Raw genomic sequence first — 26,689 nt, 5'->3', positions numbered from 1 at the left:
TTGGAATTCACAAATCTGAATTTTGAAGGAAGTTTCAAGTGATGGTAAGATATAAAGTACCTCTATAGGTGTCTCCAGAAGGGTAAAGATGAATATCATTCAAATGTGCAAACTGATGATCTGGGAAATTAAGTGGTTAGCTCAACAACATATTTAAGAATATGACTTAAGATTTAAGAATCTGATACCAGTTGATGAATTTTTTAAAAGGAAGATTAAGCCAGATTTTAAAGTTACTGATAAATACTTGAAAAGGTTGGTAGAATGAATGGGACAAAAGGATACAAATGAATGTTGTGGGCGTCAAAGGAAATTCCTCAATGAAAGTGATAGAGTAATAAGAAATATGATGATTTCCAACTGATACTTTGAATTAAAAGGCCACAAAATGGGTGAAAATATCAGTATGGTACGATGTGTTATCTTCAAAAGAAAATCAGCTGGTGAAAAGGATGTGACAATATATAAAAGATGAAATGGAATTTGAACCACAGAACAAGGATCTTATACTGGGAGCATCCATTTAAATTTGTCTTTATACATAAAAATTGCTGCTTGGCACCCTTTTCTTTCTTTTATGTCACTTTATTTCCATCCCTATGGAAGCAGGACCCACAGAATTCAGGGCTGTTATGCATTTTTATTGTTGTTGTTGTTGCTGTTGTTTTCCCCTTAAGATTCATGGTTTCTATTGTCAAAGAATATATTACCTATTGGCTAGGGACAATATTAGCATATATTGGATAGAAATAGTCAAGGAGACTTGATTCCAATTCTGCTTCAAACATTTTCTACCTGTGTTATATAGAGAAATAAAATTAACTTCTAAGCCTTAGCTTCCAATCTGTAAAATGGAAAAAATAATATGCCTGCTCAACAGGGTTGTTTATACATATCAAAATGTACATTGAAGCATTTTGTAGACTTTAAAGCAATATAAAGCAGTGTCAGCTATTATGAGCTTCTATGAAGGTAATTAACCTCTTTGTACACTTAGCTAGCCTGATCCTCAGACAGATATAAACTGCCAAAAGCATTATATCTGAACTATTTCTAGAACCTGTAGTCTACTGACTTGCCCTCAAAAATTCAGGATCACTGAGCCTTATATGATAAACATAGTGGGAAGCTGTTATGGCCCAGAACTCTACTTGAAACAAGGATTCTTAATTATTAATTCCACTGACTTAATACCTTGTAAGAACCCTTGTTTCAAGTACAGAGTTCTGGCCCATAACATCGGATTTTTGCAGAATCCAAGAAATATTATCCTTAGGTTAAAAACTTCAGATGAATTATCCATAATTTTTGTTTTTATAATGAAGAAAGTGCAATTCATGGGTCTGGAGTATAATGTTCACTTAAAAACAGCCAGTAAAATTTTGTAAGATTAGGTATATACCTAGAAGAGATCCAAAATTCCATAAGTGGAAATATTTAATGAGAGTAATTAACTAATTATGATTAATAAACTTGGTAGTAGATAATATTTTTAGATGTTGATTATTGGATTTTGTAACTAAATTATTGTAAAGATCATCTAGGTAGCACAATGGCTATAATGCCAGGCCTGCAGTTAGAGAGACCCAAGTTCAAATCTTGCCTCAGGCACTTATTAGCTGTGTGTGTGTGTGTGTGTGTGTGTGTGTGTGTTTGTGAGAGTGGGAGGAAGGGAGGAAGGAAGGGAGAGAGAAAGGGAGGGAAAGGAGAAAGGGAGGAAAGGAAGAGAGAGAGGGAGGAAAGGAAGGGAGAGAGGGAGGAAGGAATCCTAGGAGAGTCATTCAACCTTTTTATCTTAGTTTTCTCAACTGTAAAATGAAGATAATAACAGTACCTATCACCCAGCATTCTCAAAGCAAATGAGAAAGTAATTATAGTTTTTAGCACATTAGTTTGTTCATAGAAAGCATTGTGTGTTGACTATTACTATTAGTCTTGATTTAAATTCATGTGCCATGTTGTATTTTGCATTTATATTAATATTCTCTTAATATTTGCCTTTGTGGCTTTCTCCACATTCTCCAGTATAAAGTGGTTCAAATTTAATTGTAAATGGTTGGGGTATTAAAATTAGATGTGAAGGTACTTTTTAAAAAGATTTAATTGTATTCTGGGAAAATAATAGCAATGTCAGCAGTTAGTCAATAAACATTTAAGTACTAATTATATCCTTGAATTAAGCATACAAAGATACAAAGAAAAAGACAAAAAACAAATCCTGTTTTCAAGGAGCAAAGAGTTTTTGGTTATAATGCTACAAAAGCAACCAAAGTATCCTGAAAGCTAGATTAATATACATTTGCTTAAATAGAGATAAATGGATCCTATGGATAGCATTTTGATTTACTACACTACACGTTAACATTATTTATGTTTTAATATCTTTTTGTTTATTTTGTTAAATATCTCCCAATTTCAGTTCAATCTATTTCAGGCAGCACTTGGAGGTATGATGTAGAATGTGGATATTTTTACATTTCTAGTTTATACTAGATGCTACATTGCTGATAGAGAAGCTTAATTCTACTTATTAAATAGTGTGGAGATTGAATACAGCTGAATTACTTGATACAATAAAGAGTTAAAGTGTAGGGAAGTGGTTTTGCTATTATATGGTATGGTTGTAGATAAATAAAAATAAAAAGTATTAAAGAGAAATTAATAAAATATAAAAGCAAAGTTTAATATAATATTTGCTGGAAATGGACAACATGTTAGATACAAAGCACTGATGAGGCTATTTACCTTTAAGGTCGGGTTATTTTTTTTTTTTAACATCAGTAAATTACAATTAATGTGATACTGACTGTACTAGTTCTAGTTTGGTCATTAGGCAGCTCATATTGTGTACTACAGGGTAAAAATAGACTTGGAAGTTGTAAAAACAAGAATAAATAAGAAAATTTTCCAGTGATATTGTTATAAAGAACAAAACAGAGTGTGGCAATCCACAATGAGCAATAATGACTTAAGTTTCAGTTTCAGTACAGAATAATAAAGTCAGGTTTGTTCTTAAGTTTGGCCATTATTGAAGCTCTTTTATCACAACAAAAACAAAAATAGCAACAAAAAGCAAAATAAAGATTTAGAAAGAGAAACAAAAGCTGATTGTTATGATCTTACTAAAATTAGCATTTTTAATTTAGCAAACTGGATAATAGATTATATTTTCATGTAAGGCCATTTTGCATTCTGTATGGCAAATGTTTGTTTCATTGATAATTACTCTAGAATAAAAACAAAAACAAAAAAAGGAAAGGAAAAATATCCCCTTGTAGTGTTCTCTCTAAAATGTAATGTTCTCTGTTGAGGTTTTCTTGGGGTCTCTGGAGGCAGCCTTCATTTAAGTTTCTCTGGTAACTACAAAATTTCTCACACACATCCACAGGGTTATTACCCAAAATGAATTATCTGAATAAAAAAAAAAAGATGTTCAGTGACTATAAATCTTCCCACCTTCTTTACATTCAAAGGGCCAAAGGGTTGATTTCCTACATGAATTCTCTGATGTTTAGTAAAATTTCCTTTTTGGCTAAAAGTTATTCCACAATCATTGCACTCAAAGGGCTTTTCTCCAGTATGAATTCTCTGATGTCGATTAAGGCATAAATTTATGCTGAAAATTTCCCCACAATCCTTATGTTCAAATGGTTTCTTGCTCATATCAATTTTCTGTTCAGTAAGGCTTCCCCTATTGCTGAAGTTTCCCTCTTTTATCACATTGAATAGGTCTTTCTCTACTGTGAATTCTCTTATGTGCAGTAAGTTATCCACTCCAGATGAAAGTTTTCCTGCATTCATGATACTAAAAATGTTTCTTTCCAGCATAAATTCTCTGATAATCAGTCAAGTTTCCCTTCTAATTAAAGGTTTTTCCACATTTTTTTTACACTTATGTCTCTAGGATTTGTTACATGAAGTTGAATTAAATTTAAGTGGCAGTTAAAGGTCTTTATTTATAAAGGTATTTAGTAGACTTACAAAGGTTTTTACCTGAGGAGCACCTATTATGTTTAGTTAAGTCTGAAAATTGTTTGAATTTCTGTTGAAGAATACCAAATTTATGGCATCTTTTGCCTATAGGATCTCTCAGTTTTACAACTAAGATGGGCTTGGGATTGGAATTTTCCTGTAATGTGTTATATTTGTATACTACCAATTTATTCAAGGTTTTTCTATGAGTGATTGTTATATGTCTGGATTGCTGCTCCTGGTTGCTCTTCTACCTTTCTAACCTGATATCCTATTCCCAAGTTTCTCTCATCTTGAAATCCCAGGAAACAACTTTTATGAGTCATTCTTTATATGGAATACTCCTGTACAAGTGCCCTTTCTTGAAAGTGACTTCTTGATTTTTCCCCCTAGTCTCCTGATTAAGAAAATCTGAAAGAATGAAAAAGTGTCAATATTTGCTCATTCTCTGTGCTGGAAGAAAGGAAATTGCTCTCCCCCACCAAGAAAGATGATGATCAATCTGAAAAATTAGTTGGTCAAGTTAGCCTTATTTGGCAAGAAAAAAAATATTTAATAACAATCCTCACTGGTAGGAATCTTCAGGAAAAGAGTAACACTGAATCCAGAAGATTTGCTTTTACAAACTGACACAAGAGGCAGGTGAAATAAAAAAAAAGCCATTAATTTTATTCTAATAAGTTTCCATTTACAAACCTCTACTATGCTCAACTGCTCTTTGCACTGGGACTTTAGAAGGGATTTAGAAGTGATTAATGACATATAAAAGTGGCTGAACAAGTTAGCTTAATCACACAACAAAAGGCAGGAATTCTGTTAGAAAAAATTGAATATTCAGAAGACCCCAGTGATGTGTAGGTAGCAGACAATTTCCAATAGATGTTTGTTGAAGAGTAATCAATTCACCTGATATAAGACTGAGGAGTTTAATCATTTTAAAGGCAAGGATTGTTCTCTAATATCTCAGGGTACTAAAAGATTTGGCAGACACAATTAAGGCAAAATTCATAAAGAAAAGTCCACAGAAGACTAATTTTTCCCCAATTTATCACAAAATAAAGAATTGTAAAATCCTATGTTATATCCCACAGGCAAGTAAGTTTTACTTAGATTCTTGATAAGAACCTCGAATTTATTATCAAAGAGATGGTTACTGAACATCTAGAAAGGAAAAAATATTCACAAACATGAAGCATAAGTTTATCAAGAATATGTCACATCAAACTAATCTCACCTCCTTTTTGGAAGTGGAACGTTAGAGATGTAGTTTAGCTAGATTTTTAGGAAAGCAATTGATTTCTCTCACATAATTTTTAATGAACCCAAATGAAAGTCTTAAGCAAGGACTAGATGATTAGGTATGCTAGAAAAGTATTCTTATTTGGGTAGCAGTAATAATAATAGTAGTAGTAGTAGAAATAGTAGTTAATAATAGCAGTTGGATCAGTAATAACAATGATGAAAATGACAATGATTTTAGATAGCATTTATATAATGTTTTAAGATTTTACAAAACTCTTTACAAATATTATCTCAAATATTATCTTTACAACTACCTTGGGAGGTAGGTATTACCTAGAATATATAGGTATTCTGTATTTATAGCAGTCTGCTAGAGGGGTAAAAGGCAAATTATTCCAGTATCTTTGCCAAAAAAATCCCAAATGGTTTCATGAAGAGTCGTAACTGACTGAAAAACAATTGAACAACAATAACTGAGGACCCAGATGAAATTATAACATAAATTTAGTATAAACATCCAGTTCACATTGTGACTCTTTCCACCAGCATTTGACAGAAGAATAAGAGTATAAAAAATTAAAAAATAAAAAGCAAATGATTAAGATAAACTACAGATGGGATTTGAGATAATATGAATGATTACAAAACAAGAGGGATTCAAATATAGATGGTAACATATAGCTGAATTGTTCAATATGAGGTCCCAAATGAAGTAAGTTAAATGAATCCAGAGTACATGTTAAGGAATAAGATAACAATGAGAGAAGAAATACTATATACCACAGTTAAAATGAATGGAACATTTAGCAAGAGTAAGGTAGAAAGTATAGAGGCATACATAGAACTCTATGGACCGAGAGAAGATCAGACTTCAGTGTTGTAAAGATAGCAATCACTATGAGTTATGAAGTATGTGACATTGTCGTGTAGAATGTTCCATGCAGAGTCCAAATGAAGAAGGGATTCCTCAGCAAATGAGATCTCCTAAATGTTTCTATTTGTAGATGATATTATGATGTTTCAATCACAAGCTAGAGAACACCAGAAAATCTCTTCAATGATATCCATCACTACTCCAAAGACACTGGCCTAATAATCCATAAAGGATTGGACCAGGGGTTTAAAATGAATGAAAAGTGCCTACTGACTATAATAACAAGTAGTTAATCTAAAGAATTATTAAATATGCCAGTATATTACATGGCAAGAAAGGACAACAAGTGGGGTCAAAAACTGAACAAAAGTGGACTACTATGCTTTTATGAACCCCAAGTTGCTTCCTTATATTAAAAAAAAACATTTTTTTTTATATCAATGGTGGGGAGAGGGGGAAATAAGGCTTTTCTGATTATGTTGTGAATCTTAGAATACCACAGTATCTAAAAAATCAAAGCTACCCAAAAGGCAATGAAAAGATGTATGATGGATTTAAGTTGGTTGTAATCTATTTCCAATGATGTTTTATGTAGAAGAAGTAGCTTAAAGAGTATCATCTAAGAAATGTATAAATGGAAAAAAAGGTTGCCTATTTATATTACAAGAATAAGGCTAATTAATGCACAACCTGATTAGTTAAGTTGGTAATCTTGAATACAAAATAAAAGTAAGAGGAGGTTTGACAAGGTAATAAGAGTAATTAATGGACAACCTAATTAATTAAGTTGGTAGTCGGGGCAGCTAAGTGGTACAGTGGATAGAACACCAGCCCTGAAGTCAAAAGGACCTGAGTTTAAATCTGGCCTCAGATACCAACACTTCCCAGCTGTGTGACCCTGGGCAAGTCATTTAGCCCCAATTGATTCAGAAAAAAAAAAAAAAAAAAAAAAAAGTTAAGCTGGTAGTCTTAAATACAAAACAAAAGTAAGAGGAGGTTTTCCTACACATTGTCAATAACAGCAACAGCAACAGCAACAAAAATACACAGAAGACAGTTCAGAAGACACAAAAATAAATGACTTTTTTTTTTCCAAAGTAAATAGCATGTTTTTATTCCTATATTAAGTGATACATACATTTTTAAATAAAATATAATGGAAATTTATCAAGTAAAGTGTAAGCCTTATTCTTTGTTTATATATCCAAATGTTTTTGTTGATGTTGTTAAATTAACAAGGAGAAAAAAAAAAAACATTTTGCAAGATAAGAAAATGTGAAAGGATACAGGTATCAGCAAAGTAAAAAAGGAAAAACAGAAGAGAATTTGAGCTAGATAGCTCCAGATCTTACCCATAGGCCTAAGATGTGAGAAAGATTATGTTCAAAATTCCAAAGATTCTGGTGCACAACTGACTGATTGTTGCTTACTTCTTTCTGCATAATCATCATTCACTCACCTATATGAGTATTTTTGGGGAATTCTTCCTCTGGCATCCATGGTGCATTTCCTCTCTCCAACTGGGAGATCACCTCTGGTTTAGAATCTGGAAGACCTGCTCATGAGATAGAAGTGAGAAAATATTGTGGATAGACAATCTTCTCAGAAAGCAAACCTACATCCTTTTTTTTTAAGGGAAAAGAGTATATAGGAGAACAGTATGAAAACGCCTCTATATTTATTTCCAAGAAATTATGGGGAGATTAGAGTTGATTGAGGCTCAGAAAGAAATTTCAAATGACTTCATATGACAGGGTATGGGGTAGTAGTGTTCAAATTGTTAGGGCAATGGAGAGGGCTAGAATGGGGGCAAGAATAAATGTTGAGATGGAAGAGGTTAGGGGGTGGAGGGGTTCTTTGGTAAATAGTTTTACTGCATTTACGAATGGTTGCAGGAGGCCATAGGGTCTTATGATGTTTGGTTCTTTTCGGAATTGCATGTAGCTTAGCACTTTACGTTCAATAAGTGTAAGGCAGGCTACTGCTAGGAAAATGGGGATAATATAGAGTAGAAGGTTTAGGATGAACATTTGTTAAGAAGAGGGTTTGAAACTCTGGGAATAAAGGCTTAAGCTTTACACAATTACCAATTCTGCCATCTTAACAACCCTGTTCTTGGGAGTAGTAGAGACTGAATTAGGATATTGAGATGTATTCATATGTTGATTCTAGGGCTCATTCGGGATGTTGGCCCTATTTCTTTTGTCCTTTCGTACTGGGAGAAATGAACTTACAGATAGAAACCAATCTGGATTTCTCCGGTCTGAACGCAAATCACGTAGGACTTTAATCATTGAACAAATGAACCATTAATAATGGTTACACCGTTTGGATGTCCTGATCCAACATCGAGGTCGTAAACCCTAATTTTCAATATGGGCTCTCAAATAGTTTTGTGCTGTTATCCCTGGGGTAATATGTTTTGTTGATCAAGAGATGGATCAATTACTGGTATTAATATGCTTAGATGGGTTAATTTAGGTTATTTCATGAGGAGGTTATTTTATGCTCCGAGGTCATCCCAACCAAAGACTATAACTCAGTGGCTTATACAGTTTGTTTCAGTAGGTTGAATGGGAGTAAATTTTAGTCATGTCTCTTAAGCTTCACAAGGTTTTCTCGTCTTGTATAAGTGTTCCCACCTCTGCATGGGAAGGTCAATTTCACTGATCGGGAATAAGAGACAGTTAAACCCTCATTATACCATTCATACTAGTCCCTATTTAAGAGACAAGTGATTATGCTACCTTTGCCCGGTCAGGATATCGCGGCCGTTAAAATTATAACTCACCATGTGCCAAGAGACTAAGATCCATTCTGGAGTATTAGAGGATATCTAGCCTGAACAAACAAAAAGTAGGCAAGGTGCAGCCTCAAGGCCAGCACAGAGAACTTGCTGCTGAATTTTAATTGTATGGTAGAAAGCTATTTCATCTGAGAGTAAAAGAAAGAAATACTCTCTCAGCCATGAGGGATTTAGAAGATGTCCTACGATCCACTTAGTAAATATTTTAAATTGCATAAGTACTTTTCATACTTTAGATACAAAAAACAAAAGTCTTTTAACTTTTAGGAAATAAGAATGAGAAGACCTTCAATGGACAGGTTCTCAATCAGGGAAAGCTGTCCTTACCAATGGATACAAGGTTCCCATAGTTTTCCAACATCACATCCCTATACAAGTCCCTTTGAGAAGGATCCAGTTGCCCCCATTCCTCCCGAGTGAAGTTCACAGCCACATCCTTGAATGTCACTGATTCCTGAAACAATAAATAAATTCTAATTCAGCCAAGGACTATCATCATCTGTCCCTTACACAGACTATCATGGAAACACAGGATTGAAAGCTTATCTATGAAGTGGTTCTGACAACTCTGAAAGTTTTCAATATCCCATAATAGATATTAGGGAAATTGTGTGTGTGTGTGTGTGTGTGTGTGTGTGTGTGTGTACACACATATATAAAAATCTATGTATATGTAGAGACATATGTGTATACACATACATACTATATATATAGTGTGTATATGTATGTGTATGTGTGTGTATATCTATGTATCACTTTGTGTCAAGCACTGTAGCAAGGAATTAGTTTAAGTATTTCCTGACAAATCAACTCTCAACAATAACTCTCAAGTGAATCATATACTTTAATCCTAAACTTCTAGAATCAAATTTGATTTATATTCAATGAAGATTTATTACCTAATTACTATGTACAAAGTATTCTTGTCATGTATTCTTATAAACTCAGTTCTAGTGGAGGAAAAAGAGCATGCATAATGATAAATACAATACAAGAGGAAAATAAAAGAAATGCTAAGGAATACTCAAAGAAGGAGAGGATGTCACCATCTAGAAGAAACAAGCAAGGTTAAACACAAGTTAAACCAACACCTAAAATGAGCCTTGAAAGGTAGAAATGATAAAGAAATGCATACCAGAAATGTGAAACAGCTAAAACAGCTGCAACAATTGAGCATGAGAATTCAAGGGAAAGAGAGGAGTCCAATAGTACTAGACTATGTTATAAGAAAAGGAGAATGCAATGAAACTAGGCTAGAAACATATTGGAGCTCAGACTTATCACTAAGTCAGAATGACCAGGATTTTGGCATCTAATGCCAATGGTTGTGGCATCTAATAGGTAAGGATAACAAATTACAATTGAAAGCTACAATCTAGCTGGCCAAAATAAGTTTCTTGAGCTCCAACATCATTCTGGAATCAATGTCCCAGAATCTCTGCAATGTCTCCTATCTTCCCTCCTCCCCCACACCTAAATACATGTTTTGTACAGCTTGCTTTGGACCCAAAGATTCTTGGTTAGAGCTCTAGTGGAAGCAGACTGTGGCTGGCCTCAAGTACAAGGCCAACAATTTATATTATATCATACCATGAAGCAAAAGTGACCTGTAAAATTATTTTGTCAACTATATGAAATATATACTATGAAGGGGAAAGTCTAACTCCCAGATAAGACATAATAAGGGTCAAACTTTTATCATGGCAATAGGAACAGAGAAATTGGAATATATGTGGGAGCTCCTATATTGGCAGAATCGATAGACCTTATAGCTTATCGAGAGAGATAATATTAAAATGACTCATGGCTCAAGCCTGTATAATTGCATGAGAGGACTTTCAAATCTGCATGAGCAGATAGTGGCATAAAGGGACAAGGACAGTGGAAGGAGGAGAGCACTAAGTTCTATTTTGGATATGTTAAGTTTGAAATACCAACAAGCTATGCAGGTGGAAACATTCCATAAATAGAGATGTGGGAATGAATTCAAAAGAAAGACTGAGGTTGATTATACAGATTTGTGAATCATCAACATAAAAGTGATCATTGAACTAAAAAGAGCATATGAAGAAAAAACCAAGGAAGAGAGTATAGGGAAAAGAGAGAAAAAAATTACAAAACTGTGTCTTTCAGAAAACTCTATGTTTATGTGAAAAGAAGTGGATGAAAAATAAGTAAAGGAGAGAACAGTGAGAAAAGCAGATACAAATTCAATAAATATTTCTTTTTTTGTTTTTATGCAAAGGATATAGATTAAAATTAAGACACTGGTAATAAAATATATCATACAAGGATGATATAAAATAGCAGGAATGGCAATAATGGTATCAAACAAAGTGGGTTTCAACCTACAAAACAATGAGAGTGGGACTCTGTTTTCATTGAGTTTGTTAAAGTTCACACAAGAAAGGTTTACAGTGATACAAGAAAAAACAAAATATAATAATAGTAAAGGAAATCTACACCCCAATCAGTCAGCAAGCCTTTATTAAATGGCTTTTCTGTTTTAGGCACTGTGCTAAGTGCTTGGGAAGCAAATACAAAAGTTAAGAGTCACTGACCACAAAAAGAGTTTGTATTCCATTACTGGAATATTTGCAAAGTATATTTGCAGATAATTACATTTAAGGTATATATAAAAAATAGATGTGACATAGGAGGGGAGCGCAATTCCACACAGAAAGGAGAACAAATGGAGAAAGTGGAAAAAACCCTTCAAAGGAGATACCTACTGACCTTAAACTTAAAAGGAGCCTAGTGTATCAAGAAGTAGAGGTGAGGAGTGAGAGCATTGCAACATGGGACAAGGTTTGTACAAAGCCTCACTGGCAAAAGACTGTGTGGAAGGTTGCGTGCTTCCTTAGTTCATAATGCAAATCACACCCTCAAGTATGGATATAAATCAAACTTGTCTTTTTACCTATACTCTCTTACTATGTGACCACAATACCTCCCACAGTAACTAGACATGAACACCACACTCCAGATGAGGTCTAATGAGAGCAGATTCCAGTGGGACTATTGCATCCTTAAGCCTAGAAGCTCTGCCCTTCTTAATGCAGCCCAAGATCTCAATAGCTATTCCAGCTGCTGCTAGTCTAGTCAATCTCATAGCTAATACATAATAAACTTGTAATCTTCTCCAGTCTCAAAATCTTTTTCAGAACTACTGTCTAATTATGCTTCCATCACCTTTTACTTGTGATTTTGATCTGTTATGCTTAAATATAAGACTTTACATTTATCCCTACTGAATTTTATTTACCTAGATTCAGTCCAACATTCTAGCCTACAGAGATCTTTTTGGATCCTGCCTGAACTCTTGTGTAAGCTCCATGTCAGATGTACTCCACAAATCTCTTAATGATGCTTCATCCGAACAATTTTGTACTTCTAAATTGACAAAGCAGAGTAAAACAAGAATCTCATTTCCAAGACACAGATAAAAACATTGAATTCAGACCCTGTTAGAAAAATCTTGGGGAGACATGGGAAGAGGGAGATGCACTTCACTACATACTTTCCTTCAATTTATTAATTACTCCTTTTTGAAATCAGTCATTCAATCTCATTGAATCTATATAGCAGTATATTGCCTACATCTTTTCACCTTATTTACAAAGTTAGCAGAGAGACTTTCTCAACTACTTGGCCAAAAACTAAATGAACTTATATCCATAGCACTCCCTTGATCATCATCTCCAGATGAACAAGGAAGAAAATAAAATTTGTTTTGGATTATATATTGTTCATGAAGTCATGCTTATTATTGGTGAACATTGCTTCTCTTACTAAATAGTCATTTTTTTAATAATTCAATTTATTATTTTACACAGAATCAAGCTAAAGATATCTGATTATAATTTAGAGACTCTATTCTCTTCCCTTTTTTGAAAATTGGGAAAACACATCCTCTAGTGATACAGTACCTCTCTTGTTTTTTCTAATTTTTTTAAAGCTAATTGATGATGGTTCAGAAATCATTTCAGCTAATGCAGGGAATATGAGAAGCAGTCCATATGGTTCACAGAAGAACTCACTGAAAAGCTGGGTGCTCTTTTACACTTTCTCAGTTATCTATTATTTCAAGTCAGCAAGTCATCACCAAGCATGTAGCAAGCATTTACAATATGCCAGGTACTGTATTAAGCCCTGGTGATATGTTGAGGACCACAGATAGTGAAAGAGTGTCATCTAGGGTGTAAAGATAACAATAGACTGCAAGCCTGGGTGACATCAACAGACAAAGATCTGAATTCAAGCCTGGCCCCAGATATTAACTAGCTGTGTGAGCCTGGGGAAGTCACTTAATCTCTGTTTGTTTTAGCACCCAACTCCTAAGTTGTAGTGAAGACCAAAAGAGATCAAGGTAAAGCAATCAGCAATAGCACTTGGCCTGAAGTAAGCACTACATAAGTGTTAACTAGCATTATTATCATTATGGAAGCCAGAAGGAAAGGTAGGTGTTAGGGGGGAAGACAAAGAGTTCAGTGTGTCGAGTTTAGGACTTCTTTGGGTGGTCCAATTCAAGATGTCCAAGAGGCAACTGAAGTGTGAGATAAGGCTTCAGGAGAGAGGTTAGAGATAAATAAACTGACATAAGAACCATGTGCACAAAGATGATTTCAATTCCCCAGGAACCATTTTAGCTCTCTCTTTCCCCTCTGATCCCTTCTGGAGGAAAGCAGTGGCATTTGAACTAGGCCTTGAAAGAGGTACAACCCTTGTGGGTTTTCCCAGCTAACAAGAGGTTTCTTGTGGTTCAAGATATAAACAAGATCAATACTTCAAAGGAAAAAATCACCACCAATGCATAAGTTTTTGAAGTTGACAGTTTCATGATACATTCTCAGTGTCAAAAGCATAGACCAAGGGCCAGTTCCATTCTTCTGACTTAATAGCAAAGGCTAGTGGTTCAACCTTTACCTTTCTCTGAGATGTTTAGGAAGAAAATGAAAAGAAAAAAGAATATACCAGCCTGACGTTGTCTCATACTCAAGGCAGGAGAATCTCTAGCACTGACTCAAGAAACTCTAACAGAAACTTAAACCTAAAAAAATCTGTAAAAGTCAACAGAGATCTGAGATCCATTAATCCACCCCTTCATTAGCCCTATTTTCACACAGTGTAAGGCACACAAGCTTTCCTGGTCGTCACGTAATACTGCTGCATCACATGGAGTTTTCAATTCACTAACAAGAGCAGGCTTTTCAGACTGTGTCCTCCACCTTGTATTTCTGAAGCTGATGAGCGTGATCAGCCTGCTACTTGCTTCTCAGTAACATTTTCAAATGACTAATCTCTAGTTTCTATGACTTTTTTGCTTTTATTTTGTTTTGTTTTTTTCTTTTAAATGTGTGCTATCTTCTTAATGGAATCCCTTTTTTAAATACTGATATTACTTAGCTAGGTCTTTCTTTAGACTTAGATGACTGGCACCCTTTTCATATTTGGCTCTCCATTCTGTATTCCCCTATTATCCTATTGGCTTCAACAGCCATATCAATGACTCACCCCCTTCAAAATTCCCTAATTTCCATTACCTTCACAGGTCTCTCTATTAAGATGGCAAACTCTTGTACATTCTGATCACAGGGCACTGATGTGCTTCCAAAATTACACAATTGAGAATGTCAGTTTCTAAGCACAACTTCCTTACTTCCATTTTTTTTTTATTTGCATTGAGCAACTAAGGGACTTACTGAAGGATCATAGTCAGGATGATAGGCTTAGCTCTAAAAGAAATTACAGGCCATTTAAATTAATTGCCTTGCCTTCCTTGATGATAAAGAACTAAGATCAGAGAGATGAAGACAGTGGCTAGGGCCATACAGCTAGTAAGCATCACTGAGTGAATTTAAGCTCTGGCTAGCTACTAAAATTCTCTGAGCCCAGAGATCAAAGAAAGTCAGAAGATGCAGGCTGAACAAGCAAGAGCTTAAGAAGGCAAAAGGCAGAAATCCTGGTGACCAGTTTCAAAAAGAAGTAGAGACCTTGAAAAACTAGGCCTAGGGCCCAGCACCAGAGTCTTCAAAGAACCTATCAAATAATGTATGATATGTTTATAAAGGCTTTTTAAAAAGAGAATGTGATAAGAGTAAAAAAAAAAAAACTGTTGCCCCTGGTATTATAGGACAGTGAATAAGAGTTCAGAGAATTTGGGTTCACATCACATTTTTAAAACGTACTTCCTTTGTGAACCTGACCAAGTCACCTAAACCACTCAGGGCTCTACTTTCTTCACCTTTGAAATGAGGGAGTAGGACTAGATACCCTCCCAAGTCCCTTTCACTACTAGATCCATGATCTTAGGATCAATGGCATTTGGATGCTCCGAAATAAAATACAAATTCCATTTATCTATTATTCAAGGCCCTCAGTCATATTCCACATATAAATTCTCCACGTCAGCCAAATCAGTCTCATCACTGGCTCCTAGAAACTATAGATATTTTCCACTGAGAAGCAGCTGGATAACACTATGTGTAGAACCCTAAACATGGAGACAGAAAGATCTTAATTCGATTCAGCCTTAGACAGCTCTGAAACCTTAGGCAAGCCAATTAACCTCATTTGTTTCAGTTTCCTCAATTGTAAAATGAGGATAATAACAGCACCTACCTAGGAGTGTTTTTGTAAGGATCAAATGAGATATTATCTGGGTGGCACTTAGTATGGTGCCAGGAAAGTAGCAGATGCTATATCCTTTCCCTTCCCCTTCCAAATTTTTGTTTATATGTTTCTGTCTGACTGGGATGCTATAACCTCCATTTCCCAACCATAACTCCATATTCATTCATCATGAATTAAGGCCCTATCATATGTTAAGTATTGGGCTAGGTAAGGGTTAGGGATACAAAGAATCAAATAACCAACTTCTACTCAAAAAGAATTTATATTCTAAGGTAGGAGACAAGTACATAAATGAAAGGTGAACATAAAGAGAAAATGAATGTCAAACAGTTAAATACAAGAAAATTTGAGAAGGAGGAAGCAGTTGGGGAGATAGCAACAATAAAAAAGTGGTTCATGAGGTAACTCCTGAAAGAACAAAGAGACTCTATGAGGCTGAAGTGAAGAGGTGAAGTTCCAGGCACAGGAAATGGCCAACGTAAAGACATTAGCCTGGAAATAGAGGGTTGAAAAAGAAAAAGACCAATCTGGCTAGATCATAGAGAGTAGTAGGGGAAAAAAATATTCAATGAGAGGAAAGAGGAGGGGTTAGCTTGTGAAGGGTTTTAAAGGTTAAGTACAGAAGCTGATATTTGATCCTAGAGGCAAACAGGAGCCACTGGAATTTAATAAGTACAGGTCATATATGTGTTAAGAGAAATCACTTTGGAAGGAGTATGGAAGATGTAATAGCATGGGGAGAGATCTAAAAGGGTCAGTTAAGAAACTTTCAATAGGGGCAGCTAGGTGGTGCAGTGGATAGAGCACCAGCCCTGAAGTCAGGAGGATCTGCCTTCAAATATGGTCTCAGATACTTGACACTTCCTAGCTGTGTGACCCTGGGCAAGTCATTTAACCCCAATTGCCCCAGCAAGGGAAAAAAAAAAAAGAAGAAGAAGCTATTGCAATAGTCTACATGAGAGTTAATGAGGAGCTGAACTAAAATGGAGTCTGCATGAATAGAGAAAGGGAATCAGCACAAAGAGACGATATGGAGATAGGAACATTAATATTTGAGAATAAGCTGAATACACGCACAGAACAAGGTAAAGTAAGGATTGGTAGAGTAGAGGATAATGTCAAAATTACAAAAGACAAAAGAAATGGTGGTATCCCAAAAGAATTAGAGAAATCTAGAAGAGAAGACTATCTGTGAAAAAGAGAACAATTTCCATTTTGGACATGCTGTGTTTCAATCTAGTCAGTCTAAATACTATCACCTTTGGAAGCCTTCTCTGATCACTCTCTCCCATGAGAATCTCTCCTTTTTCTAAACTCAACTCATGTCTATGCCACAAGTCTCAGCAATAAATCATGTGCCTTTATATTATCATTATCTATACTTTCCAAGAAATAGTATTACTTGCATGGGTTTGTTTATATACCTGCTGCCTCCCAACATATCTATTTAAGGATGATCTAATATTGTTAGCCTCATAGCATTTAATTCAATATTAAGTCCATATTGGACTAAATATGTGGAGAAAAAACAATGAGGAAACAATTAATCAAGAGGGAAGAATACTATGCTGAGCACTACTAAAGGAAGCAGAAAATAGAATTTCAAATTTCTCACAATGAACATGAAGAAGCTACTTAACATCTTCATGTGTCAAATTGAAGAGAAAAGATTACATCCCCTCTACATCCCTTTCCAACTTAAGTAATCTAAGAATTCCAACTTTAAGAAGAGGAAGTCTTAGGTGGGAAAATAACTGATGTTCTGATCCCCAGGGAACTTGAGTGAATATAAAAAAATCAAAGACAAATGAAAACTTTACCAATATATGTATATTGCATGTGTATGATCTATATCAAATTGCTTGCCTTCTCAAGGAGTGGTGAGGAAACAGAGGAAAAGTGAATGTTAAAAAAATGTGATTAAAAGATTTTTTTTTTTAATGTGAATAAGGAATTAGGGGGAGAAATAAAATGCAAAATTTATATTATTTTGTTTACTAATTTTTGTAGTTTTATTTTTTATTGTATACAAAAAGAAGGAATGAAGAGTGTATCAATGCTTTGATAAGTGAGATGACATTTAGAGGGAAAATCTACTCACCTGGGATCTTGCTGAAAGTAGAATAGAAGTCATTTCTAGCTCCTTCTTTTCCTCTTTGTATTAACTTGGAGAAAAGTAGATTTGTAAGACACTGCAGTAAGAAGAGAACAAAAATGTCATGAAAGAATCCAATTTTGCCCTTTAACTCCCAAAAGCAATAGAATGATATCCTCTAATCCCAATGAGGTATAATTTACATAGTTTCTATAGAGCAAGAAGCCAAATATAAACCAGGGACCAGTTACCTCTCTTATGATCAATGATAAGAATAACAAACATTAGGATCTGAAAATCTAAGGCTGTCCCAATGTTCACAATGGGAACCATAGGACAGAACCCAGATCTGGAAAATAGGATTTACAGGAAAACAAATAATTTGGACCCTCTTGTGTTCTCTGAAATTAAATTTGCAACTCAATTTAGAGGTGTAAGTGATGGAAATTAGCATCATGTAAGAGTTGGCTTTGCTGGACTCTAATGTTGTCTTGTTCGGTTTTCTTGGGGTCTCTGGAGCAGCCTTCCTTTCAGTTCAGTAATCACCACAAGAGCAGCCAGGTGTTAAATACCAAATCCTTTATTGTCTCCTTGCCTGATGCTGGGCAGCTTTCTGGAGAGCCTTTCAGTCTGGCCTTGGCCTTAGTAGGGGAAGTGTAGGAGGCCAGGCCAGGCCAGCCACCAGGAGCTTGACTGAAGGTGAAATGAATTTCTGTCTCCTTGGCTTTGAGAGCTTCTAGAATGCTTGTCTTCTGTGCCTCTGAGAGCTTCCCTTCTGTGACTCTCAGTCCCTGCTTATATGCTCCACACTGAGTATAAACCAATCATTATATCTCTAGGAAACAATTATTTGTAGTAAGATTAAATCAATCATTCTGAACTTAGAGTACCATGCTAAACTAGATAACCATTGTATTGATTGAACTGATAAAATTCCATTGACTTAGCTCCTTGATTCAAGTTCAGAGTTCTGGCTCATAACACTGGACAGTCAAATATGATGCTTATACTTCTGAGCCTTCTGGTAATTAAAACGAGCTAAAGGAGGCTTAAGCTACCATGAAAAAGGAACTGAGCAATATTACAACTGAGATCCAATTGATAACTATAGAACCTTCAGTTTACCCATTGGACAGTATAAAAATCTGCCTCAGTGTCTCTGGTCTAGCATGTTCTAGTCTCTAAGGAATAGCTCCTGGGAAAAGTTTAACTCAGTGATTCTCAAACTTTTGTTCTCAGTATCTTCATGTTGTTAAAAAACTATCAAGGATCTGTTCAAAGATTCTGTTCACATGGGTTATCTTTATAGCTATTTACTATATTAGAAATAAAAAATAATTTTGAATTTGTAGAGCCTCTGAAAGGGTTTCAGAGACCCCAACAATTCTTTGGACTACACTTTGAGAACCACTGGAGCTGTTCTCGGCTGGGAAAAAGAGTAAGATAGAAACAAGAAATTGGGAAATTTGTACTGTGACAATGCAATGTGAAAAGTTTTGATAGAAAGGTCATAGAATGAGGCATTAAAAGTCTCACAGCTACCAAGAATGCACAGCTTTGTCATGAGACCATAAAAATTATGATACCTACTTTATATCGTAAGCTTTTATGAAGAACAAGTATAGACAAAAAAGCATCTTGAGAGGTAAAAATAAAACTTATTTAAGGGAAAAACAGCAAAACCTTTTAGACAAAGGGCTTACAAAGGGCAATTTCCCAACATACAAACATCTAATGAATGATGTTTTCTTTACCCTTACTCCTTCATATGGCTTTATGTACATCAAAATTAGAAGTCAAAAATGGGAATGGAGAATGTGAGACAGTCCCTACTATAGCGATACCTATTAGCCACTACTGTGGCTATTGACTCCCTGAGTTCCCTAAATTTTAAGCCAAAGACTTTCCTGTCCCTCAATTCATATGTTCCTAAGGATAAGGTTATGATTTCACTGGTACAGATATCTTTCAAGTGAGGAATTTCCTCTATTTGTACAGGACAGTACCTTCGCTGTAAAATATTGTTAGAGAGTTTACCCAGAGCACTGAAGTGCTAAGTGATTTGCCCAAAGTTACACTACCTATATGTGTTAGACACAAGATTCAAACAGAAGTTTTTCTGGCTCTGATGGCTACTCCCTATCTACCATGTCTCCCATTATACTAAAATAGAATGAAAAGCCTCCTTTGAGGTCTAGAGGCAGAAGACAAAAGGCAAGGTAGGTATTCTTCATGTCCAGGATCCATCGAAAGTTTCTTGGAGCTTGATGTCTTTGTGGAAGGAAGTGACAGGTTTAACGAATCCATCATCCCCTACACCAGTTCAAGTCTCAACACTATGGTTAGGTAAATTAAGAAGGTGAATTTTTCCTACCAACACAAAGCCCACGGCAAGAAGGAAGAGTTTCATATATTCATGGAATTTCAAGACATGTGCTCCCTCTCTTTAATGTGGCAGATATAGTTATACATGAACTAGTATGAGCTCAACATCGTGAGCTGGTTAGAGAGATGATCTAACTGGAGGAAAATATGGCCATCTATCATGAAGAAGCTTCTGTTTTGGATTCCAGAGATCCAGTACTTTAAATTAGCGAACTCTTCTCAGAAGAGTATTTGGCATGATGAAAACCATTTATAGTGATATTCAAAGGCCTCCTGTCAGATATTAACCAAGAAACTCAAAGCAATTTAAGTTTTCTAAGGAATTAAATATATCTACCCCATCAGAGATGTCATTTTATATTGTGTAAAAACCTTCAGGATGCCAGTTAGATCACCAAGATGAGAACAGCTATTTGCCTCATTGTTTCCTCCAGAATTTACAATCTAGATCTTCAAAACTAATTTTTTAGTTGCTCTGTATTTAGCACAGAGTAAGACTAAATTCAATAACTTCAACTAAATCACTACTATATCATCATTATATTATGCCTCTGTACCAGATTTAAGTTTGACCTGCTTTCTGAATTTCTCATCTATCTCCTTTTATCCAAGTGGTATATGGTGTGTTCCAATTACAATTATCACTTCTGCTTCCAACTATGTTGATCTTTACTCAAATAATTTCCTCATTCCAACTTCTAGATTTTCTCAATAGGAAAATCTTGTTTAAATATACAAAGCTGCTCTGAAAAGTTGTGGATAGATCATATTTCAAAGGGAAAAGATTTAGGGATTTCAGTAGATTGCAAATTTTAGCAGTAGGACAAAGAGCTTTTTTCCCCCACTGTCTCAGGGTGAGGTATTTAACGTTAATCTTCCCTTTCACTTGGGATTTTAGGCTTTTATTTTTGTTTTCTGTTTGACTTTAATTTTTCCCTTTGTTCTTTAAAGTTCCTTCTTAAAACCTCATCTGAGTTTAGATTACAAAAAAAGGAATGCTTCTTTAAGTAAGGTAATATATGATGGAAACCAGTCTCATAGGAGAAAGGAAACTGGACCATCTCACAGCCTAGGCAGCATGAGCAGATTTGAGGCAGACAAACATTTGTATTTACTTGGAATATGATGGAGAAATAGAAGGACAAGGAAAGAAAAGAAGAAAAACATTGTTAGGATTAGCACAGATGCCCCACAAAGACTACACTCCATCATGTATCTTTTTCTCACAGTAGACAGATATGGCTGCCTCTTCCCTGATTCCCCACCCCAACTCCCACTAACTCCCTTCAAACATTCTGTAATTCTTACCTTTCAAGTCTACTATAGTGAAGTCCTCTACAATCATTCATTCCCTCCTTGCTATTAATGGTTTACCAAAGTCTTGTGTCTCTGAGCACGATGAGTCAGTTAATTCCTTTGCCACAAGCAGTCCAGGATCTGCTTCTTCATCTCAGTCTCTATCCTGAAGCTCTGGTGAAAGGTCTCTGACCACATATTTCCACTAAGATTGAATCTTGCTCTCCAGGGTTATGTTCTAGCAACATCATGGTTCTACAAATTAGTGACCTGGAATAAAAAAAAAAATCAAGTCATTTTAGCTGGATCCTTTCCCCTAGAAGTCAAATCTGTATTCCCAGAAAGGAACCAGAACCCTGGTCGTTCTTGAAAGGTTTGTGGCTCTTCAGCCAATATTAATGAATGAATTCCCATAATCTCTCAAGGATTTCTGATTTCATTGGTTCAATACTCACTACAGAAATGCAGGTAGCATCCCTGCTATGCTTTAGTTCTTCATAAAGTGCTGTAGCTGAAGTCCTCTAACAAAAGACAAAGAGCTCATTTTCATGCTTTTACCAGAAGTCTTTCCAGTTTGATAGGATCTAACTCAAGTTGTATTCCACTGGAAAAGCCTTCCAGACTCTGCATTATCACAGCACTGTAAGGCACTTGAGCAGGAGGACATGAATATATAATATATAAAAATAAATATTTATAGACAAAACACATATCCATATGTATGTAAAAACACTTACATACAAACACACACAACACACACACACATACACACACACATATGTGTGTGTGTGTATCCTATTAAAATAAAAAAGACTTCAAGAACTAGCTTAGCTAAGTTTGAAGAGATTCTTCCTTGGAGTTTGGTAATAATATGATAGCATTTCTTTAATCATATCAATTCATGAAGAAAAATCTACTAAAGTATGGAGGGGTGAAGTTCTGAATCAGTACAGTATATACTAATGAAATCACAAATCTTTCTATCCTATCAAGCAATTACACACTCAAACTTATTGTATTATTAACAGGTTGAGCGCCACAACAAAAACCTGAATGCAGAAAGAAAGAATACAGAAGGCCAGCTGGAAAGAGAGGAAGAAATACATTGTAAATTAGTAGAGTGATAAATAGGAGGAAGAAAATGGAAGAACTGTAGCTAAAGAGTGAGATTCCAATTGAGTGGATGCCCTTCAGTTAAGGAATGGCTAAATAAGTTTCGGAATATGAAGGTAACGGAATATTATTGTTTTATAAGAAATGATGAGTAGCCTGATTTCAGAAAAGCCTAGAAAGAACTGCATGAATTGATGAATTGATACTGAGTGAAGTAAGCAAAACCAATAGAACATTGTGCACAGCAACAAGATTCTGCGATGATCAATTGTGAAAGATTTGGCTCTTTTCAATAATTCAGTGATTCAAGGCAATTCCAATATACTTGGGATGAAAAAATGTTAATTGCATCTGACAGAGAATTATGGAAACTGCATGTGGATTGAAGCATAATATTTTCACCTTTCTGTCTGTCTTTTTCTTTCTCATGGTTTTTCCCCTCCTGTTGACTTTTCTTGAATAACATAACAAATAAGGAAATATGCTTAAAAGAACTGCATATATTTAATCTATATCAGATTGCTTGCTGGGTGGGGGAGGTAAAAAAGGGAGGGGGAGAAATTTAGAATACAAAGTTTTACAAAAATGAATGTTGAAACATCTTTACAAGTATTTTGAAAAATAAGTTTCTAATAAATTCTATGTGTTACTTTAAAAACAGTGAAAAAGGAGTGTATATAAGAAAAAAAGTAAATCTCAAGGGGTAAAAGAAAAAAAGAACATAGTCAATAAACATTAGCATTAATGTTTACTTTGAGCCAGGCACTATGCTAAGTATAAGGAATAAAAAGAAAGGCCAAAACAGGGTCCCTAAATCCCAGAGAGCACTATGATGAACCTCAGATATCTAAACTGGAAGACTGAAAGGATTACTAAGTGGAGAAGTAAAAAGTAAAAGGAGACTGGGGGCAGAATATGGATAAGTAAATTCAGTTCAGTACTATGGCAGCCTACCCAAAGTTATCCTTGCCTGTTTCTTCAATTTTCTCAATAACCTCAGGCCTACAGACCTGGAACCCCTATCTTTGCCTGCTCATCTTCACCCTCAACTAAAACTTGAGTTTCCTTCAACCTTTATTCTCCACATAACTCTTCTTTTCCCCCACATCACTGCTCAAATGTACCTCCTAGATGCGGGACCCTTGGCAAGTGAATAACTTTGAGCTATATGAGAGATTTGAATTAGATCAGGGATCTTAACCTGGAATCCACTAACTTATTTTTTGTTTTGTTTTGTTTCTTGACAACTATTACAATATGACTGGTTTCTTTTATAATCTATTATCTTTAAAAATGCTATTCTGAGTGAGAAGGTACACACCGATTTTAGATTGCAAAAAGCCTTTCCAGGTTCCTCTTTAATGTAGCACCTTCCCTCTTAAGTACTGTTTCCAATTTATCTTGCATATATCTTGTTTGTACAGTTTTTACATACTGTCCCTCTCCTTAGATTTTGATCACTGAGGGCAAGAACTGTCTTTTGCATTTCTTTGAATCCCCCTAACAGTGCATGGTAAACAAAAGGCACTTAAATGGTTGTTGACTTGACTGCTAAAGGAGTCCATTTCATTAATTAAAAAAAAAAAAAAAAAAAAAGTTAATCATTTAGAACTCCAAAGGAGTTTCCAGGCAGGCACATAATAGGTACTTAATAAATGCTAGCTGTCTCAACTATCAAAAGAGATTTATCTCACACACACACACACACAATTTAGAGCCCTTGGATTGGATGAACTCTCAAGTCACTTTCCTATTAGTCAACTCCTATTTATTGAGCATCTATGTATAAAAAGTCCTTGCTCCCAAAAGGTATATGGAGGATAAATTGGAGATGGTCTACAGAGGAAGGAACTAACATCAAAGGAGATACAGAGAGGCTTACTTACAAGGGAGTTTTAGCCTGATCTAAAAGGAAACCGCGGAAAGGCAGGAGGAATCTCCCAAGCAAGTGCTCTCCCAAAATGGGGGAGGGTGAGACTGAAAGAGAAAAAACTCCGAGTCCGGAACTGGATTGTCCAGGGCAGTAAGGAGACCAGTCACTGCATCATTTAATCCCCTCCTTGGCTCCCTGCTCGAAACCCACGTCTCGCCCTCCCTAGGCGCTACCCGACATCCTCTGTCCAGCAGGGTCCCGATTCCGGTCTTGACACTTCCTGTGTGACTTCACTTAACCTTTCCGGGGCCCAGAGTCCCCAAGAAATCAGGCCCTTGGCCAAGATCTTAAGTCTGTCGGCCTTGCCCATCAGGCCGCCCAGTACCATAGGAGCCCCCTGCTAGGCAGCCCCCGGGGGAGCCAGCGCGGCACCGCGCATTTTCGTGACGGGCTATCCGACCTTCTTTTCACCAGAACACTAGCGCACGGACTCTAAGCCCTTTCTCCTTCTCCGCCATGTCTGTGGCCCCACTGCGTTCTCTCCCTTACCTGCCGGCGGCCTTCCCCGGGAAGCAATGGCAATGATCACCCCCGGCCAGAGACCAACTGCGCCTGTGCACATCCAGGTCCCTCTCCCACTTGAACTACCATTCCCAAAATTCCCGGACACACAAGTTCCTTTGGGCCGAGCCAAGGGTGGCGGGGAAAAGGGGAGAGAAATTTCTTTAACGTGAATACTAGCATTCTCCGACTTATCCACAGACCGTCCGAAGTGACACCCTCCGCTTGTCTGTGAGTTCTCAGACAAGGGTATGGACAAGCTAGAAGTCGCGCCTGCCCACTGACAGCATCTGAACTACCTTTCCCAGAATGCACTGATACCCGAAGGCTCCTCATCAAAGTTCAACCAAAGGCCACCAGGGGGCAGGTCGGTATCACCGGGGATAAAGCGCCTGGCCTGGAGTCAGGAAGACCAGTTCAAATGAGGTCTCGGACACTTACTAGCTATATAAGTCATTTAAGCCTGTTTGCATCAATTTCCTCCTCTGTAAAATGAGTCGGAGAAGGAAATGGCGAACCACGACTGTTTCTTAAATGAAAAGTTGGAGACGACTGAAAAGATTAAACCATATCCTCAAGGCTTTCATTACCTGCCGAAAAGTTTTTAGGCAATTGTGGGGAATTGGAGCGTGGTCCCAAGAACCGTAACAGGCCCAGTGAATTCTGGGAAATATACGGATCGTTTCTCAGAAGGATTGTTGAAGGGGGAGGAGTGGTGATGGAGAGACGCTCCCCATAGATAGAGGACGCTGCGGCACATCGGGGTAAATGACTTGCCCAGGGTATCACAGCTAGTCATTCAGTCAAAGTTTGAGATAGACACAGGTTGTCCCTAAAGAAATAAAACCACCAAGACTTTTGGGGAAATCAATCAATTAAAAAAAAATTAAGCTCCATTAATATGCCAAGAATTTTGCTAATTGCTGTGGAAAAGATGCAGAATTGGACAAGTTATTTGACCTATTTCTTTATATGTCGAAAGTTTTTATTTTTATAATGAATGCTAAGAATAGTCACATATAATTGGAAAAAATAATATTAAAATAAAAAATTATGCTGAAAAACATGTCAAAAAATATTGTTGAAATAGACTAATGGAATTTTTTTTTTTAATTAGGCAAAAGTTTACATTTTTTCTTCAAAAAAAGTCATTCTCTCCACTATTCAGGAAAGGACTATAGTGGCTAAGGATCAAAACAAATCTGTATCTCTATGGCTGACAACATTTTGTAATCATGCAGGGTATTCATTCAACCCTACCAGAAACAGTTCTGGATATTTATAACTGGATTAAGCGTGTAATTATGACCAGACCTAGTGTGTAATAACCTGAGGATTCATTTGACTTTAGGAAAGGAGACTTAAAAGCATGGAACACTAGGAGTTAATGGACAGAATTCCCCTTAGAAACCACCAAAGGACACCTGGATACTCCAATCTAGAAGGTAGTTTCTGAAAGGTTGCCTTTAACTAACTAGCATCCAGGTAGCTTTTACAAAGTGATATTCACTTAGCAGATATAAGAATAGAAGTATAAACATTTCTTTCCAACAACTAGAGACATTCTGGAAAACTAAGGTCAGTATATTATCTATTTTTCTGAAAATAGGTAGAATGATTTATCATGAATCCTCTGGACTTGTGGTTGTTCATTATTGATCAGAGCTCCTAAATATTTTAAAGTAGTTTGTCTTTAAAATATTGTTTTTATTCCATTGTTTTCTTGAATCTGTTCTCTTAACTTTGCACATATAAATGTACAGATATACAGGTCTATGTATAAATATATGTATGTATATATATGTGTGTGTGTGTGTGTGTAGGTATATATGTGTATAA

At 36.0% G+C, this 26,689-nt stretch overlaps 1 protein-coding gene across 1 annotated transcript in view; it reads right to left on the bottom strand.

Annotated features, from left to right (window-relative positions):
- Positions 1-26,354, bottom strand: part of LOC127555377 (zinc finger protein 420-like) — a 41,950-nt gene extending 15,596 nt beyond the window's left edge. The window contains exons 1-5 of the mRNA XM_051987621.1: positions 24,839-26,354; positions 21,316-21,573; positions 17,629-17,719; positions 9,222-9,348; positions 7,548-7,643 (exon numbers count right to left, since the gene is read on the bottom strand). Of these exons, the coding sequence (XP_051843581.1) occupies positions 7,548-7,643; positions 9,222-9,348; positions 17,629-17,661 (256 nt within the window). The 5' untranslated portion in view covers positions 17,662-17,719; positions 21,316-21,573; positions 24,839-26,354. The remainder of the gene's footprint in view (positions 1-7,547; positions 7,644-9,221; positions 9,349-17,628; positions 17,720-21,315; positions 21,574-24,838) is intronic.
- Positions 26,355-26,689: the final 335 nt, after the last annotated feature.

Source organism: Antechinus flavipes, chromosome 3, assembly GCF_016432865.1.
Source record: "Antechinus flavipes isolate AdamAnt ecotype Samford, QLD, Australia chromosome 3, AdamAnt_v2, whole genome shotgun sequence".
Lineage (NCBI taxonomy): Eukaryota > Metazoa > Chordata > Mammalia > Dasyuromorphia > Dasyuridae > Antechinus > Antechinus flavipes.
Note: the sequence above shows the minus strand (reverse complement) of the source record. Positions and strands in the feature narration are given on the sequence as shown.